Source organism: Diceros bicornis, chromosome 13, assembly GCF_020826845.1.
Source record: "Diceros bicornis minor isolate mBicDic1 chromosome 13, mDicBic1.mat.cur, whole genome shotgun sequence".
Classification (NCBI taxonomy): Eukaryota; Metazoa; Chordata; class Mammalia; order Perissodactyla; family Rhinocerotidae; genus Diceros; species Diceros bicornis.
In genome coordinates, this window is record NC_080752.1 from 41,762,515 (window position 1) to 41,776,034 (window position 13,520).

A 13,520-nucleotide genomic window follows, 5' to 3' on the forward strand; every position below is an offset into this window, starting at 1 on the left:
GAACCCCTACTGGGCCAGGATTTGTTGGTGGAGGAGGCTGGAGGGGCCAGAAGGGCTGGTTTACTGTGGGGGTCTCCCCTCGGCCCCCTTTCCCGGTCCCCATCCGTCTTTACCTCTGACTTTTGGCCCCTCTCTCTTCACACGTGTCCTTCCTTTCCCTGTTTTCATTCTCTGGTTGACTGTGTAAAGCTGCAAGAAGTGAGGGCTCTACCAGCTTGGTGGCCTTAGAGGAGCTCTTTAGGCCTGCTCTCGGTTTCCCATCTGGGAAATGGGTTGACAGTGCTCATCTTGCAGGGTTCTTGGGAAGATTGTTGTAAGTAATACGGTAAAGCTCTTGGCCCACAGTAGACCTTCAGTGAGGGGTGGCTGTTGATGTATTCTCTATTTCCTTCTCTTTCCCCGCCCACTCTCCCTCCCTTCTCTCTTTCTACCCGCTCTTCCTCCAGAAGAGCTGAAAATACTCTTCCCATTGCCCCGACCCCGCCTTCATCTACCCGCCATGTTCCTTCCTCTCTCTGTCTCTCTACTCCAATGAATCATGAGAGGGAAATGAAGTTTGCTCTTTGTTGTACCTATTAAATGCCTTCTGTTTCCCTGTTGTTAATTTCTAAAGCACGTGAGCGAAGTATTTTCGTGTCTTGCTTCTGTGGTTAAGTGCTCCTCAGTCAGCCCGTCTTTCTCCTGGGACAGCTCTGGGTGGAGACACCTCCTCATTCAGCCACGATCTGGAGGTCCTGTGACTCGGGGCAATGCCAGTAGGGCAGAGAAGGGGTCCACAAATGTGCTTTTCCCTCCCCCTGCTCCTCTGAACTCCATTTATCCCAATTTGCTAAATTTAAACTCAGTTTCTCCAGAGCGGCTCTATACTCCATCCGACTAAATTAAGCCTCTCCTTTCTCCTTTCCGTGGCCTTTTGTGAACCTGCCCAGCATTAATTACCATGTTTGTCACCGGGCAATAAAAATCTCTGAACTCTCTGACACCAGATTATCTTTTTAAAGAAATGCAACTCATTTACAGTTAATAACCAGAGGCCCTGTGTCCTCCGCTGCTAAAGCGCATGATTTATAGCAGCTGGCTGAGCCCGTGCACTTTTGTGCCGGATGATCAGTCTCAGGACTGCCCTAGTGTCCCTGAGTCGCAGGCTGTGACTTTCTCGCAGCCCCTATTCTGGGCTTGGAGGCTGCTGATTAATGCTCGCTCGCCGCCTGCACACAGCACCGGGGGGCCGCCGAGGCCAGCGGGCGAGACGGCGCCCGGTTAGTCCCGCCAGCGGCCTCGGCAGATGGAGATGATGTTCCTGCCCTCTTTCCCTCACAGACCACGTCTCGGTTGGAGGACTCGGGGACAGTTTTTATGAATATTTGATCAAATCCTGGCTGATGTCGGCCAAGACAGATATGGAGGCTAAAGATATGTACTATGAAGCCTTGGAGGTAAGACAAGACCCTGATGCTTCACGGGCGGTTGGTCATTGGCCACGGGCTCTCACCCAGGCCCCTGAGTGGTTGGGAGGAGGTGGGGAGGGTGCTCACCCCTCCCCCACGGTGAGCTGGCTGGAAGAACAAGACAGTCCCCTCCCCAGCCAGTCACTTTCGCACACCCTGTCTCATGACTCTTCTCGAACACCTTGAAATTAGGGCTGTGTTAGCATCCTCATTTTTCAGATGCAAAACCCAAGCTCGAGGAGGTGAAGTCATTTGTCCAAGATGTCACAGGAAGCGGCAGGCAGTCTGATTCAGAAACCACCATGTCTGTGCTTCAGTTGATGTGTCAGAGCCCAGAACACAGCCCGACGGTGGGCTAGGAGCCCTCAAGTGAGGCTGCCAAAGCAAGACCCTCAGCCATCTTCCTGCTGAGCCAGAGGGGACATAATTTGCACGTCTAAGCTGGGAGGGGCCTCCCTCAGTGGAATATCCCGTTCTAGTCCTTCTCTTTATGTGGATGGAAACCAAGGACCAGAGAGGGGAAGACACTTGCTCAAAGCTACACAGCACAGAACTGGCAGAGCGGGAGGTAGAGCCAGGTCTTCTAAGCCAGCCGCAGTGTTATCCCCACTGCCCCTCACCACTGCTAGTCTGTCCACAGGGCGTGGAATGAACGAAGGGTGGTAGGCTGAGATGAGTCCCCCCAAAGATGAGGAGACTTTAGGACAGAAGAGGGCATTGGGTAGCCTGAGCTACTGGGAAGGGGGTTATGGAATCCCATCAATAGATACCTTTGAGCCCAACTAAGAAAAAGGCACTGGGCAGGCTCTGGGCCTCAGTTTCTCCATAAAGTGAGTTGAGCAGGTTGGATCTACTCCGCTACCACCTTGGTCTAAGCCACTACCTTGTGTCCCCTAAACTGCACTTCTTGCTTCTCCCCGCCCTCCCTCTAAGTCAGTTCTCCACACAGCAGCCAGAGCAGCTAGAAATGCATGTCCTTCCCCTCACTGGCTCTCTTAGCACTTGGAGTAAACCAGACCTCTCACCTTTGCCCACCAGATTCCACCTGATCCAGGCCTGTCACTCCCCCTGAACTCTTTCCCCTTTGCCCTCTCAGCTCTGGTCCCCAGCTTGCCTCAGACACACCGGATTCCCTCCCACCTCAGTGCTTTTGTATTTGATGTCCATCTTCCTAGAATATCATGCAAATGGCTGGGTCTCACTAGTCAACTCAAATGCCACTGAAGTTAGCCTTTCCCAGCCTCTCTCTGTCACATACCCCAGGCTTATTCTCTTCTTTGTCTTCATTGGCATCTGAAATCATCACGTGCACAGATTTGTTTACTTGTTTATTGTCTATCTTCCCCAAATAGAATATGAGCTACCCAGGGGCAAGGATCTTGTTTACTCATTCACCCTATATGCCTCACTCCTAAAACAGTGCCTGGTACTTTGGAGGCATACAGTAACTATTTTGTAAACAATAAATGCATGAATGCTGAAAGGATGGAGGGAGGGAGGGAAGGATGGATGGATGGATGGGTGGATAAATGGGTAGATGAATGGAAGGAAGGAAGGATGGATAGATAGATGGGTGGGTGGATGGATGGATGGATGGATGGATGGATAGGTGAGTGGATGGAAAGAAGAAAGGATGAGTGGGTGGATATGGGTAGGTGGATGGATGGATGGATGGATGGATGGAAGGAAGGATGGGTGGGTGGATAGATGGGTAGATGAAGGAAAGAAGTATGGATAGATGGGTGGGTGGGTGGGTGGATGGAAAGAAGGAAGGATGGGCGGGTGGATAGGGGTAGATGGATAGATGGGTGGATGGATAGATGGGTGCGTGGATAGATGGGTGCATGGATAGATGGATGGACAGATGGGTGAGTGGATGGATGGATGGGTGAGTGGATAGGAGTGGATGGATGGATGGGTGGAAGGATGATGGGTGGATGGGTGGAAGGACCGATGAGTGGGTGGATATGGGTGGAGGAATGGAGGTGGGCAGTTGGATGGATGGATGGATGGATGATCTCTAACTCCCCTCTGATCGCATGAATCTGGCCAGGAATGGTAATACTTAAAGGAAACACAGTGAAACAGGCCTCCGGAGTCGTGGACCCTTTAAACTGTGGGCTCGGTGATGAGTTTTCCCTGCCCAGCTCCCCGGCACCAAGACCTCAGTCATGAAGCACCTACTCGGACTCCAGTTCCAGCTCAGTCTGAGTCTCAGCCACGTCCACCCCAAGCTTCTAGGGCTGAGCTTAGACGGCAGCCAGCACCTGCTGTCAGAGGATTAGCCTTCAGCGGTGGCAGGGTGTGCTGCCAGCAAAGGCCCTTTCCGGCCTTTCTGCAGTTCCTCGCAGAGTAAACATAAAGTTAACGAGCGGCCTGGTCCCCTGCCCTCAGGGCACACTGTGGTTGAGGCTTCAAGGGAAGAATGGCCATGAATTATTTAAGCAAACAGGGAGCCTTATGGAAAGAGCTTGATTGAAGAGCAGAGAAGTCTGCTCTGCTCCCTGCATTTGATCTCCCCCGTGGAGAGCCTGGAGTGTCTCTGACCCTGGGTAAAGCCCAGGGCCTCTGGCAAGTTTGGGGCTTTGAAGAATGTTCTGGTGGTTCTTAACCTTGTCAGCGTTTTAAAAATCACCTGGGGAGCTTAAAATCCCCATGTCTAGGCTGCACCCCAACAAGGTCACATCAGAACCTCTGGGCTGGGGCCCCTGCAACAGCCTTGAAAGTCGCCCAGGGTGGGTCCAGTGTGCAGGTGAGACCAATATCCAGCTGGGTGGGTGCGGGGTGTTCGGACAGGCCAACTGGGCACACCCCTGAGGGTCATGGAGAGAGCCTCTGTCACTGCGGCCTCCCCTGGGCAGGCTCGCTGAGTGCCTTGTCTCATTTAGCCCCGTCTTACAGATGATGAAACTGAGGCTCACAGAGGCCCAAGGTCACACAGCAACAAGTGGAGAGCCAGGGCGCGAACACGAGTCTGACTGACTCCAGATCCAGTGCTCCCGCCTCCACGTAAAAGCTGCCAAATCGCAAGGGAAGCCTGGCTTGCCTGCCGTCCCTCTGGGGATAGTGCAGATGCGTCCCCTCCAGGGGGCAGAGGAAGCCAGAGTCTCTGAACAGCCTCAACACCAGCCCAGGAGGTATTGTTTCCATTTTACAGACGAGGAAAGGGAGTCTGCAGAAAAGTGAAATAACTTGCCCAGAGTCCAGCTATCCAACTGCAGAGCCGAGATTCAAACCCGGGTCTCTGGCTCTTAGCCAGCTCTTTGCTATGGTTGGAGCCGTTTTACCAGTCGGCTGCCAGCCTGTGCTGTCTTCTGTTTTCCTTAGGGTTTGAGAAAGCCTTGCTTTTTTTAACTTTGCATCTGCTTGTCTCAATTGTGTCCTCAGAGAGAGACTGGTCTCATTTCCTCTTTACCACAATGACTTAGCTTGGGGTTAACCCCAAATGGAAATAGCCTGTGGGAGGGGGTCTTGAAGGTGCAGAATTCTAGCTGCAGAGCACGGCTTCCTGAGGTCTCCCCCGGATGTCTGTGTTCTCTCCGAAGTGCTGACAACGGGTAACTGAACCAGGCTTCTGTGCCCTGGACCAGCCCCGCCACCCCTCCCCGCACTGCATGCTTCGTGATGCGGAGCAGCTGCCATGGACCCAGCTCTGCCCAGGACCAGGGCTGGGCCCAGAGCAGACCCAGCCCAGCGGCGGGTGGCTCTCCAGGCCTCCTCAGGACTCCTCCCCACGTGGAGCAGGTGCCCTGGCACATCACAGCATCAGAGCTTCCACACCTGCCGCTCAGTGAGGGTCCTGCAGCCAGCCCGCCAGCCCTGGCTGCACAGGAGAAGCAAAGGGAAAAAACAGTCAAGGAGCGAATTGTTTTAGCACCTTCCGTATGCCAGGCACTGGCTAGAGATGGTGGTGGCTTCTGCCATCACAGCACTGAGTCCTGGGAGAGACAGACGCTCCACAGATCCATGCACAAATACGTCAACACAGACCGGGAACAGCGCCACGTGGAGAGGGAACAGGGCAGCAGAGTAACAGTGGCAGTGGTTTAGACTGGGGAGCCCTCTCCGAGGAGGTGCATCCTGGAGGAGGCCCGAAGGCCCACTTGGGGTCAGCAGAGGGGCGGGAGCATGTGGGGAGAAGCAGCATCGGTGGCAAAGCCCCGAGGCAGGAGAAAAACCCAGCCTTCATGAATGTCAGCGTGGGAGAGAGGCCTTCTCTACCTCCCTCTGCAAGCAGGACCCCTCCCCAAGCTTTTTTCTGTCTCAGCCCCTCAATTTGTTTCCTTCGAAGTACTGATCACACATCGTGATTCTTTCGTGTGTTTGATGTTTTGGCAAGTCTCTGTACTCACTGGTGAGCTCCCCGAGGCGTGTCCAGTCCTGTCTTCAGGGGCTGTATCCTCCGCACTGAGCACAGCGCTGTGCTCATGAAAGACTCGATTGGGGGGGTGGGGGTGCAGGAGTGAAAAGAGGCCAGTGTGGCTGGGGTCGGGGCCTGAGGAGGGAGGGGCGGGGCAGAGTGGAGAGGAACTGTAATAGCCGACATTCAGTGAGGACGCCCCTGTGCTGGGAAACATGCTAAGCTCTCATTTCATCCTCACAACCCTATGAAGTGGTTCGTGCTCTTATCCCTGTTTTATCCCTGAGGAAACTGAGGCACAGAGAGAACATAGAACCCGCCCAGCGTCACACAGCTTGGAACTGGTGGAGATGGGGTCTGAACCCAAGGAGTCTGAGCCCAGAAGCCATGTCCGTGGTGTCAGGGTAAACCTCAGGGTCCAGGTCAGGGAGTCTTGGAGGCCCTGCTGGACTTTTGTCTGAAGGCACTTGGAAACCATGGAAGGGTGTTTAGCAGGCAGGAGATGCGATCCGATTTGATATTTGTAGTATGCAGAGACCCTCCTGCCTGGGAAGAGATTGGAGGAACCAGAGTGGAGGCAGAGGCCTGGCCGGGGCCCCAGAGGCCCCAGCTTTGGACCACGACCCACACACCCTCAAGTCTGGCCTTGTGGCTATGTGGGCAGCTGCCACCATCACCTGGCTTTCCAAGGCTCCTGGAGGCTACCAGCAGGGAGTTGGGGGCAGGAAGGCTAACACCTACACCCCCAACATCCCGCAAGTCTTTACCAACAGCATCGCCACCTGCAGGAGCAGGGAAGGGCTCTCGAAGCTCCTTGCCACCGAAAGGAGCAGCCATCGGGTAGTGGAAGGAGGGTGCTTGAGCATCTGGGGGTCCTTGTCCTAATCCTGGTGTGGTGGGGTGACCTGGGACAAGCCACTTGACCCCTTTGTGTAGGGCACTGCAGCCCATGTGCCTGGCTTGTCATGGGCGTTAAATGAGAAGCCGTGTGATAAGGGCCTGTAGAGAGCAGCTCTTGATTTTCTGTGGGTCCTTTTTGGGAATCTGGTAAAATATGTGGACCCTCTTCCCATGAAAATGCACAAACACAAACGTATCACATAGAATTTTAGGGGCGTTCTGGACCCCCTGAAGCCCATCCACAGTCCAGTTGAGCTTCAGGTTGACTCCCTAACAGAGGATATAATGGAGGATGATAATGATTTTTAAATATTTTTTGTAATTTTATATGTAGAAGATTTAAAAGTCTGTATAAGAGATTTGCCCTGGGGAGCTGCCCTGTGTCCAAGCCCCTCAGCAGGCCCCAAGCCTCAGCTGGGTGAGTGGCAGAACCTCCTGTGGCCCCATCGGAACGGCCACCAGTCCAGGTTGGGCCCCCTTTGCCTGGGATAGAGGGCTCGCAGAGCTGCTTTTGCTGCTGTCTCCAGAATGTTCATTTTCCGTCCTCTCCCCCTCCCTTCTCTGTACCCACCTCCCCCACCCACCCATCCCCCTGCCCCTTCTCCCTGCCCAACTCCCACCTTGCTCCCAGGCAATAGAGACCCACTTGCTGAATGTCTCTCCCGGGGGGCTGACCTACATTGCTGAGTGGCGAGGGGGGATTCTGGACCACAAGATGGGGCACCTGGCCTGTTTCTCCGGGGGCATGATCGCCCTCGGTGCTGAGGATGCCAAGGAAGAAAAGAGGGCCCACTACCGAGAGCTCGCAGCCCAGATCACCAAGACGTGCCACGAATCGTACACCCGCTCAGGTAACCCTGCAAGGGGAAGGGGCAGCAGAAGAGGCTGAGGCTAGACACCAGGAAGAACTGGAGAGTGGCAGTGAGAAGGGAACACGTGGTGGCAGGGCAGTCTCGCCTTAGAAGTTATGTAGAATTTGAACAGGGGACGTGTTGTCTATGCCCTGAGATTTTACCCTAAATTAAAGGGAGAGGAGCGATGGCGTGATGATGTATGAAGCACATTGTGTGTGCCAGGTGTTGTTCAGCACTTGACACACATCATTGCTGAACCTCACAACACAGATGAGGAAACTGAGGCTCGGAGATAACTTGGCCAAGGTCCCACATGAGGAGCGCAGAGCAGAGGGTCCTCCAGCCGCCGAGGTAGAAACATTGGCTTCCTGAGCCAGCAGATCCCTTTTCCCTGAGCCCCTACCCCGAATGTACCTCTGCCTTTCCTCTCCAAAACCCTCCTATTTAGAGGGTCTCATCACCTCCTGGCACCACCCTGTTTGTTACCCTCTTTGATCCAAGACCACTGGAGGGCTGGAGAGCATCTGGATCATGCCCACCACCACCCCCTGCAGAACTGTCAATGCTCGAATCAGAAATCACGTTAGAAAGCATGAGCCCAACTCCTCATCTTACACATGGAGAAACTGAGTCAGCCCAGAGTGGGGAAGTGACTTAGCCAAAGTCACACTGCGTGCATAGCTAAGTAGGGCTAGAACCCAGGTCTTCTGATGCCCAGCTCCACCTCATGTGCTGCCTCTCCAGACAGTGCCCCCCAGGGCCCCAGGAGGTGCCCACTGCCCTGAGTCTAATCCCAGTCTTGGTTGGAGGAGGGGACCTAAGATTTGCAATAGAAATTCCTGGCTCAAGTGCCACTCGCCAGCTGGGTGGCCTCAGTTTTCTCACCTGTCCAGTGGGAACAATAACAGGGTGAGGCAGAGGGTCCCGTAGAAAGCATACTCCCGGCCCCCTTCAGCCAACAGCACGGGAGGCATTAGTTGGCGGTCCCCCCAAAATGAGTCTGTGACCGCTCGGGTCGAATCCAGATCTCCTGGAGCTGTTTTCAGGAAGCCAGCGATTGGCAATGAGTCCTTAAAACCGGACTTGAGTTCCCTTCAAAGAGCTGTCTCTGCCAGGGCCGTAAACAAATAGGAAATCTCAGGAATAATAAAAAGCTCGCTATTTGTTTGGGACAATCAGCCCAGACCATAAAAGACAGTCCGCTTAATAGAGCATATTGTTCCAGCCTGCCCGCTCGTCACAGACGGGTGCGACAGGCGCTCCTGCCCTCACCCCATTAGCAGCTTGGCAAAACGACTGTTTTCTGATGGCCGGAGCGGCCGCACCATTTGAGAGGGTCGGAGAGGCTAGGGTCTGGCTAATGCCTGTCCCATGAAGCCCTCCCTGGAAGAGCGGGACGTTCTGCAAAGCTCCAGCCTGTCTCAAGGAAAAGCAGCCCAGGGCCTCGCGAAGTCCTGCACCCTAATGGCGACGGGGCGGGGGGAGCACACATTAGGACCAGAGCTGGGCCCTCAGCTGACCTGGACAGCATGTGCAGGCACTAAAGGGAGGAAGATCTGACCCACAAACCCTAAATTTTGGACCTCGAGAGTCAGACCCAGGAGGGAAAGAGAGAGCACAGCCCAGGGAAAGGGCATCAGACAGATCCAGGGTCACATCCCAGCTCAGCCACAACTTGCTGTGTTCCCTTGGACAAATTACTTAGCCTCTCTGATCCTCAGTTTCCACATGCATGAGAGCGGGATAATAACATCTACCTTAGCGAAAAAACATCTTTTGAGGATTGAAATAATGCATGTAAATGGTGGCTGCGGTGGTGGTTATAATTGTGGTCATTCAGAAAATAGGAATGGCAGCAAACTGTCCAAAAACAAACAATGACAACAATACCCAGACCTCATCAGCCCTTCTTATCAGCTCCCTCTGCTTGAGTACCTGCCTCCTCGGCAGATCTTCCCCTCACCTCTGCCTCAGGTCTCCCCAACGGTCAGCTCTGGAAGGCTGGTTCCCTAAGAAAGGGGGTCTGTGGAGAAGCATCATGCATGTTAGCATATTAAAGGATCTGATAAGTCCTGCAGACAGGAGACTTTAACTTTGTTTAACCCACTTTTCCCCCAATATGTTTAAACCTGGAACCCGTTCTTGGCTGAGCTCTGGTTGACAACTTGCACAGTAATGTCTTAGAATACACAGATGGGGACACCTCCCTGTCTCCCCAGACTGCTAGGCAGTTCATTTGGATTCTCAGAAACTGCAAAGTTTTCGAGGCCCCAAGGGTCTAGCTTCGGCCAGCCAAGGCCAAGAGGGCAGCTGTGCATCTGCCAGGCTTAGACTTATCGGGCAAACCAGGCAGGGACCCCTGCACAGTCCATCACCAACCACCGCCCAGCCTGGGCTTCCAGACCGCTGCGATCCCTCGTGGGGCAGCTGCGTCCTGAGAAGCAGGAAGGGGAGGTCTGACCCAGGCGCCCTGGTTGGTCATTTCCACAGATACCAAACTGGGGCCTGAGGCCTTCTGGTTTAACTCGGGCCGAGAGGCAGTGGCCACGCAGCTGAGCGAGAGCTACTACATCCTGCGGCCGGAGGTGGTGGAGAGCTACATGTACCTGTGGCGGCAGACGCACAACCCCGTATACAGGGAGTGGGGCTGGGAGGTCGTGATGGTGAGTGGGCGGGGGGGGGGGGGGGCGGGGGGAGGGGACCGGGTGACAGGTGCCCCTGACAATTCACAGTCAGGGTCCAAAACCCCCAGCTCAGGCCCCAAGAGGAAGGTCAAGCCAGGTTGCCATCTGGCAAAGGTTCAGAATGCAGAGGGTCAAGGTCGCGGTTGCAGAGCCAAGGGTCTCCTGCTGGGCAGATTTAGGCCAGGAACTTGTGAGGAGGGTTCTGAGCGCCCACAGCCTTGGGGCCTGGGCCTGGTGTCAGCAAATTGAGAGGCCAAAGGCAGGGCTGCAGCCAGAGAGGGCCAGAGCACGTGGGCACTGCCTTCTGACCTGAAGCCTGGACAGGTGGCTTTGGAGTTCTCTCAAACAGGAACTGGCTGCCAGGCCAGCAGCTCACCTCCCTCCTCTCCCTAAAGCCAACCCAGCCCCGGGCAGCTCCCCCTTCTCTGGGCTCTGCTCCCTCCCCCGGCCCCAGTCTCTCCTCCACTAGCCCTCTTGGCCCCACCACCTAGTAGGAAATCTCATGGCCCTCTTTGGGGTAGGTGTGAGAGTCAGGTGTGGGGATTCCAGAAGGTTCCTTGATGGATGCTGAGCCTTCTCTGTCCCTCCCCTCCTCCCCCCCTTCTCCCCCACGGGCCCACTGCCCTCAGAGGCAGAGGCTGTCCTGGGGAGAGCTCATACTCAGGCGGGCACCAGGGCCCACTCAGGTTCACCGACATGGTCTGTTGGCCAGAGTCCCCTGCTTCCCAGGGGGCCCTGGTTCCTGAGCATTGAAGGCCAAGTGTTTTGTGCTCCTGGGCCCAGCCCACAGACCCCTCAGTGGGTAAAAATTGCATTTCTATACAGAAGGCAGACAGCCCGTGGCCCACCCACTCTGGCCTAGGGACCAGGGACTTAGAGAAGCTTCCTCTAAGTTCCAACCAGGAGAAGAGCTCGGCAGGCAGCCCGTGTCAGGGAGCCCAGGGAGTGCGGCCCCCCAGCCTGGCGGCAGGGCAGCTGAACCCTGAAAGAATACTTTGGCCGTTGGCTTCCACAAATGCTGGTGTCCCCAGCCAAGGGGTCAGGGGCCTACCTGTTCGTGAGCTGGGCAGGCACGAGTCTTGGGGTCCTCTCCTCTCCCCACGCCAAGGCTGCCTCCTTTTCTTCAGGCCCTAGAGAAATACTGTCGAACGGAAGCCGGTTTCTCCGGGATCCAAGACGTGTACAGTAGCATCCCAAACCACGACAACAAGCAGCAGACTTTCTTCCTAGCGGAGACACTCAAGTGAGTTGGGGCCTGGTCGGTGTTCTTTCCAGGGGACTCAGGCTTTTCTGAGGGACGCGGGGAGGGGTCAGCAGTCCCTCCCTTCACGGACAGTCAGGCTCTGACGTCACAGGGGGCCCAAGAGGGATGAGGGCCTTGGGATCTGGAGGGTTATGCCCCCAGGGGTGAGCCTTGGGCCAGGCCAGTGTCTCCACTCAGAGTGAGACCGGGTTGGACCCCACGCCCTAAGTATTAGCTGTGCGGGAAGTGAACTTCTGTAGCCTCTCAGTCCTTTGAACTGAACTATGTCCTCTTCTGTACAATGGGGATAATGACGATGATGATGACGTCAGCACTGGTCACTGCTGCTGGCCTGCCCTCTGCAGTTTCCCTCTGCAAAACGGCTGCTGCTCTGTTCCCTCTTTCTTGGGGTAGGACTTGGCCACCCCATTTCCTTGCAGTTCCCCAAAGCAATCCCCTTGTGCTTTAACTCTAAGATGCATCAGAATAGTCCTTTCCTTCCAATAAAAACCCCCGTGGCTTGGGAAGCTGGAGTTCTGGAGTCACAACTTCCTGTTCATTTTAGTGCTAACATCTACTTGACTATAGAGTCTCCTGGCGGGCACATAGGGAGCAGCCTCAGAGTTCGGACTGGTGCAGCACTCAGGCCACCCTGCCAAGGAAGGAGAATCTAGGCCATAAAAGGTCCTAGCAGGGCTCACATACAGGGCCAGGTGGGGAAAGTACCTGAGTGGAGCTGGCTGGGTGTGAGGTAACAGAGTGAGGGCTGGGGCAGAGCCAGGACTAGCCCAGGTCTCTGTCCCAAAGCTCAGTGCTCTCCTCGGCGTCCACTGCTCCCTCCCCGAGACCAGCCGTCCAAGCAGATTTGGGGTCTTGGACCTCTCTGCACCCTTAGCCACAGGCCCGTCCCAGAGGCTCCTGAGATTCGTTCCCAGTGGGTCTCCATTCCCCAGAGCACTGACAGGCTGTGTCTTGCTTCCCCCCTGCCCGGGGACACAGGTATCTCTATCTTCTGTTCTCTGAAGATGACGTGCTCTCCCTGGAAGACTGGGTGTTCAACACAGAGGCCCACCCGCTCCCCGTGAGCCACCTGGACAGCTCCAGCAGGGCCGGGGGCCGACTCTGACCCCATCTCCCTGCCGCTGCCAGGCCACTGCTGGGCCGCCTTGCCTGTCCGGGATTCGGGACTGTTCTCAAAGGGATTGGGAACGTGGGCCCCATTCCAGGCAGGTCCCGGGCAGATGTGTCAGACAAGCAACTTTTCCTCTGTGAGGAGACAGGACTTGGAGACACAGCGATATCACAGCAGGCCCAGACATCTTCTCTACGGAGAATTTCTACGAAACCCACTCACTTGCCATTCCAGGGCCAGGCGACCAGAGGTTTGCATATCGACCCATGTATTTGATTCAGTTCCTTTCATTTTTTGGGTTTTTTTGTTTTTGCTTGATTTTGCCTTTTCTCTACAGTTGTGTTTTATCACAAATTATAAATATAGTTTTCAAAATCATGTGCTTTCAAAAACGGTGTCATCCTGGTGAACTAAACCTTAAAGTGTTTGCACACACACACAAAAACCGTGACCTCATGTTCTATATTTTAAATGCCTTTGCCCGACATTTACTCTATGTTCAACTCTGTGTCATTTATCTTATAGTTTGAGGAGGGGTTCCTCTTTGATTTGGGCCTAAGTGTTACGAATCACTAGTGCTATTTTCAGTATTGTAATGGAAAAATCTGTAAACTTACAATAAAAGAGTTTATTGGATAAGAAATATGATTGGGTTCGTTGCACGTTAGTGACTCCTGGGAAAACCATTGCAATGTTATCAGAAAGACGAATCAACCAGCAGTTGATTTAAGGTATCATTTAGTGAAGACTCCAACTCCTATTGCCTTCCCTTAAATTGGTCCTAATATATTGAGTGAGGCCAGTCCTTTCAATGGAGCTGGATATTTATATTTAGGTCGAGGCTTGGAAGAGGCCCAGAGAGGGACAGTAACTTGTCTGAGGTCACACAGCCAGTAAAG

The 13,520-nt window shown here is 54.5% G+C and overlaps 1 protein-coding gene across 1 annotated transcript in view; it reads left to right on the forward strand.

Annotated features, from left to right (window-relative positions):
• MAN1C1 (mannosidase alpha class 1C member 1) overlaps positions 1-13,269 on the forward strand; it is a 137,539-nt gene extending 124,270 nt beyond the window's left edge. Inside the window, exons 8-12 of the mRNA XM_058553273.1 lie at positions 1,321-1,436; positions 7,340-7,559; positions 10,053-10,225; positions 11,374-11,489; positions 12,489-13,269. Of these exons, the coding sequence (XP_058409256.1) occupies positions 1,321-1,436; positions 7,340-7,559; positions 10,053-10,225; positions 11,374-11,489; positions 12,489-12,615 (752 nt within the window). The 3' untranslated portion in view covers positions 12,616-13,269. The remainder of the gene's footprint in view (positions 1-1,320; positions 1,437-7,339; positions 7,560-10,052; positions 10,226-11,373; positions 11,490-12,488) is intronic.
• The last annotated feature ends 251 nt before the right edge of the window (positions 13,270-13,520 follow it).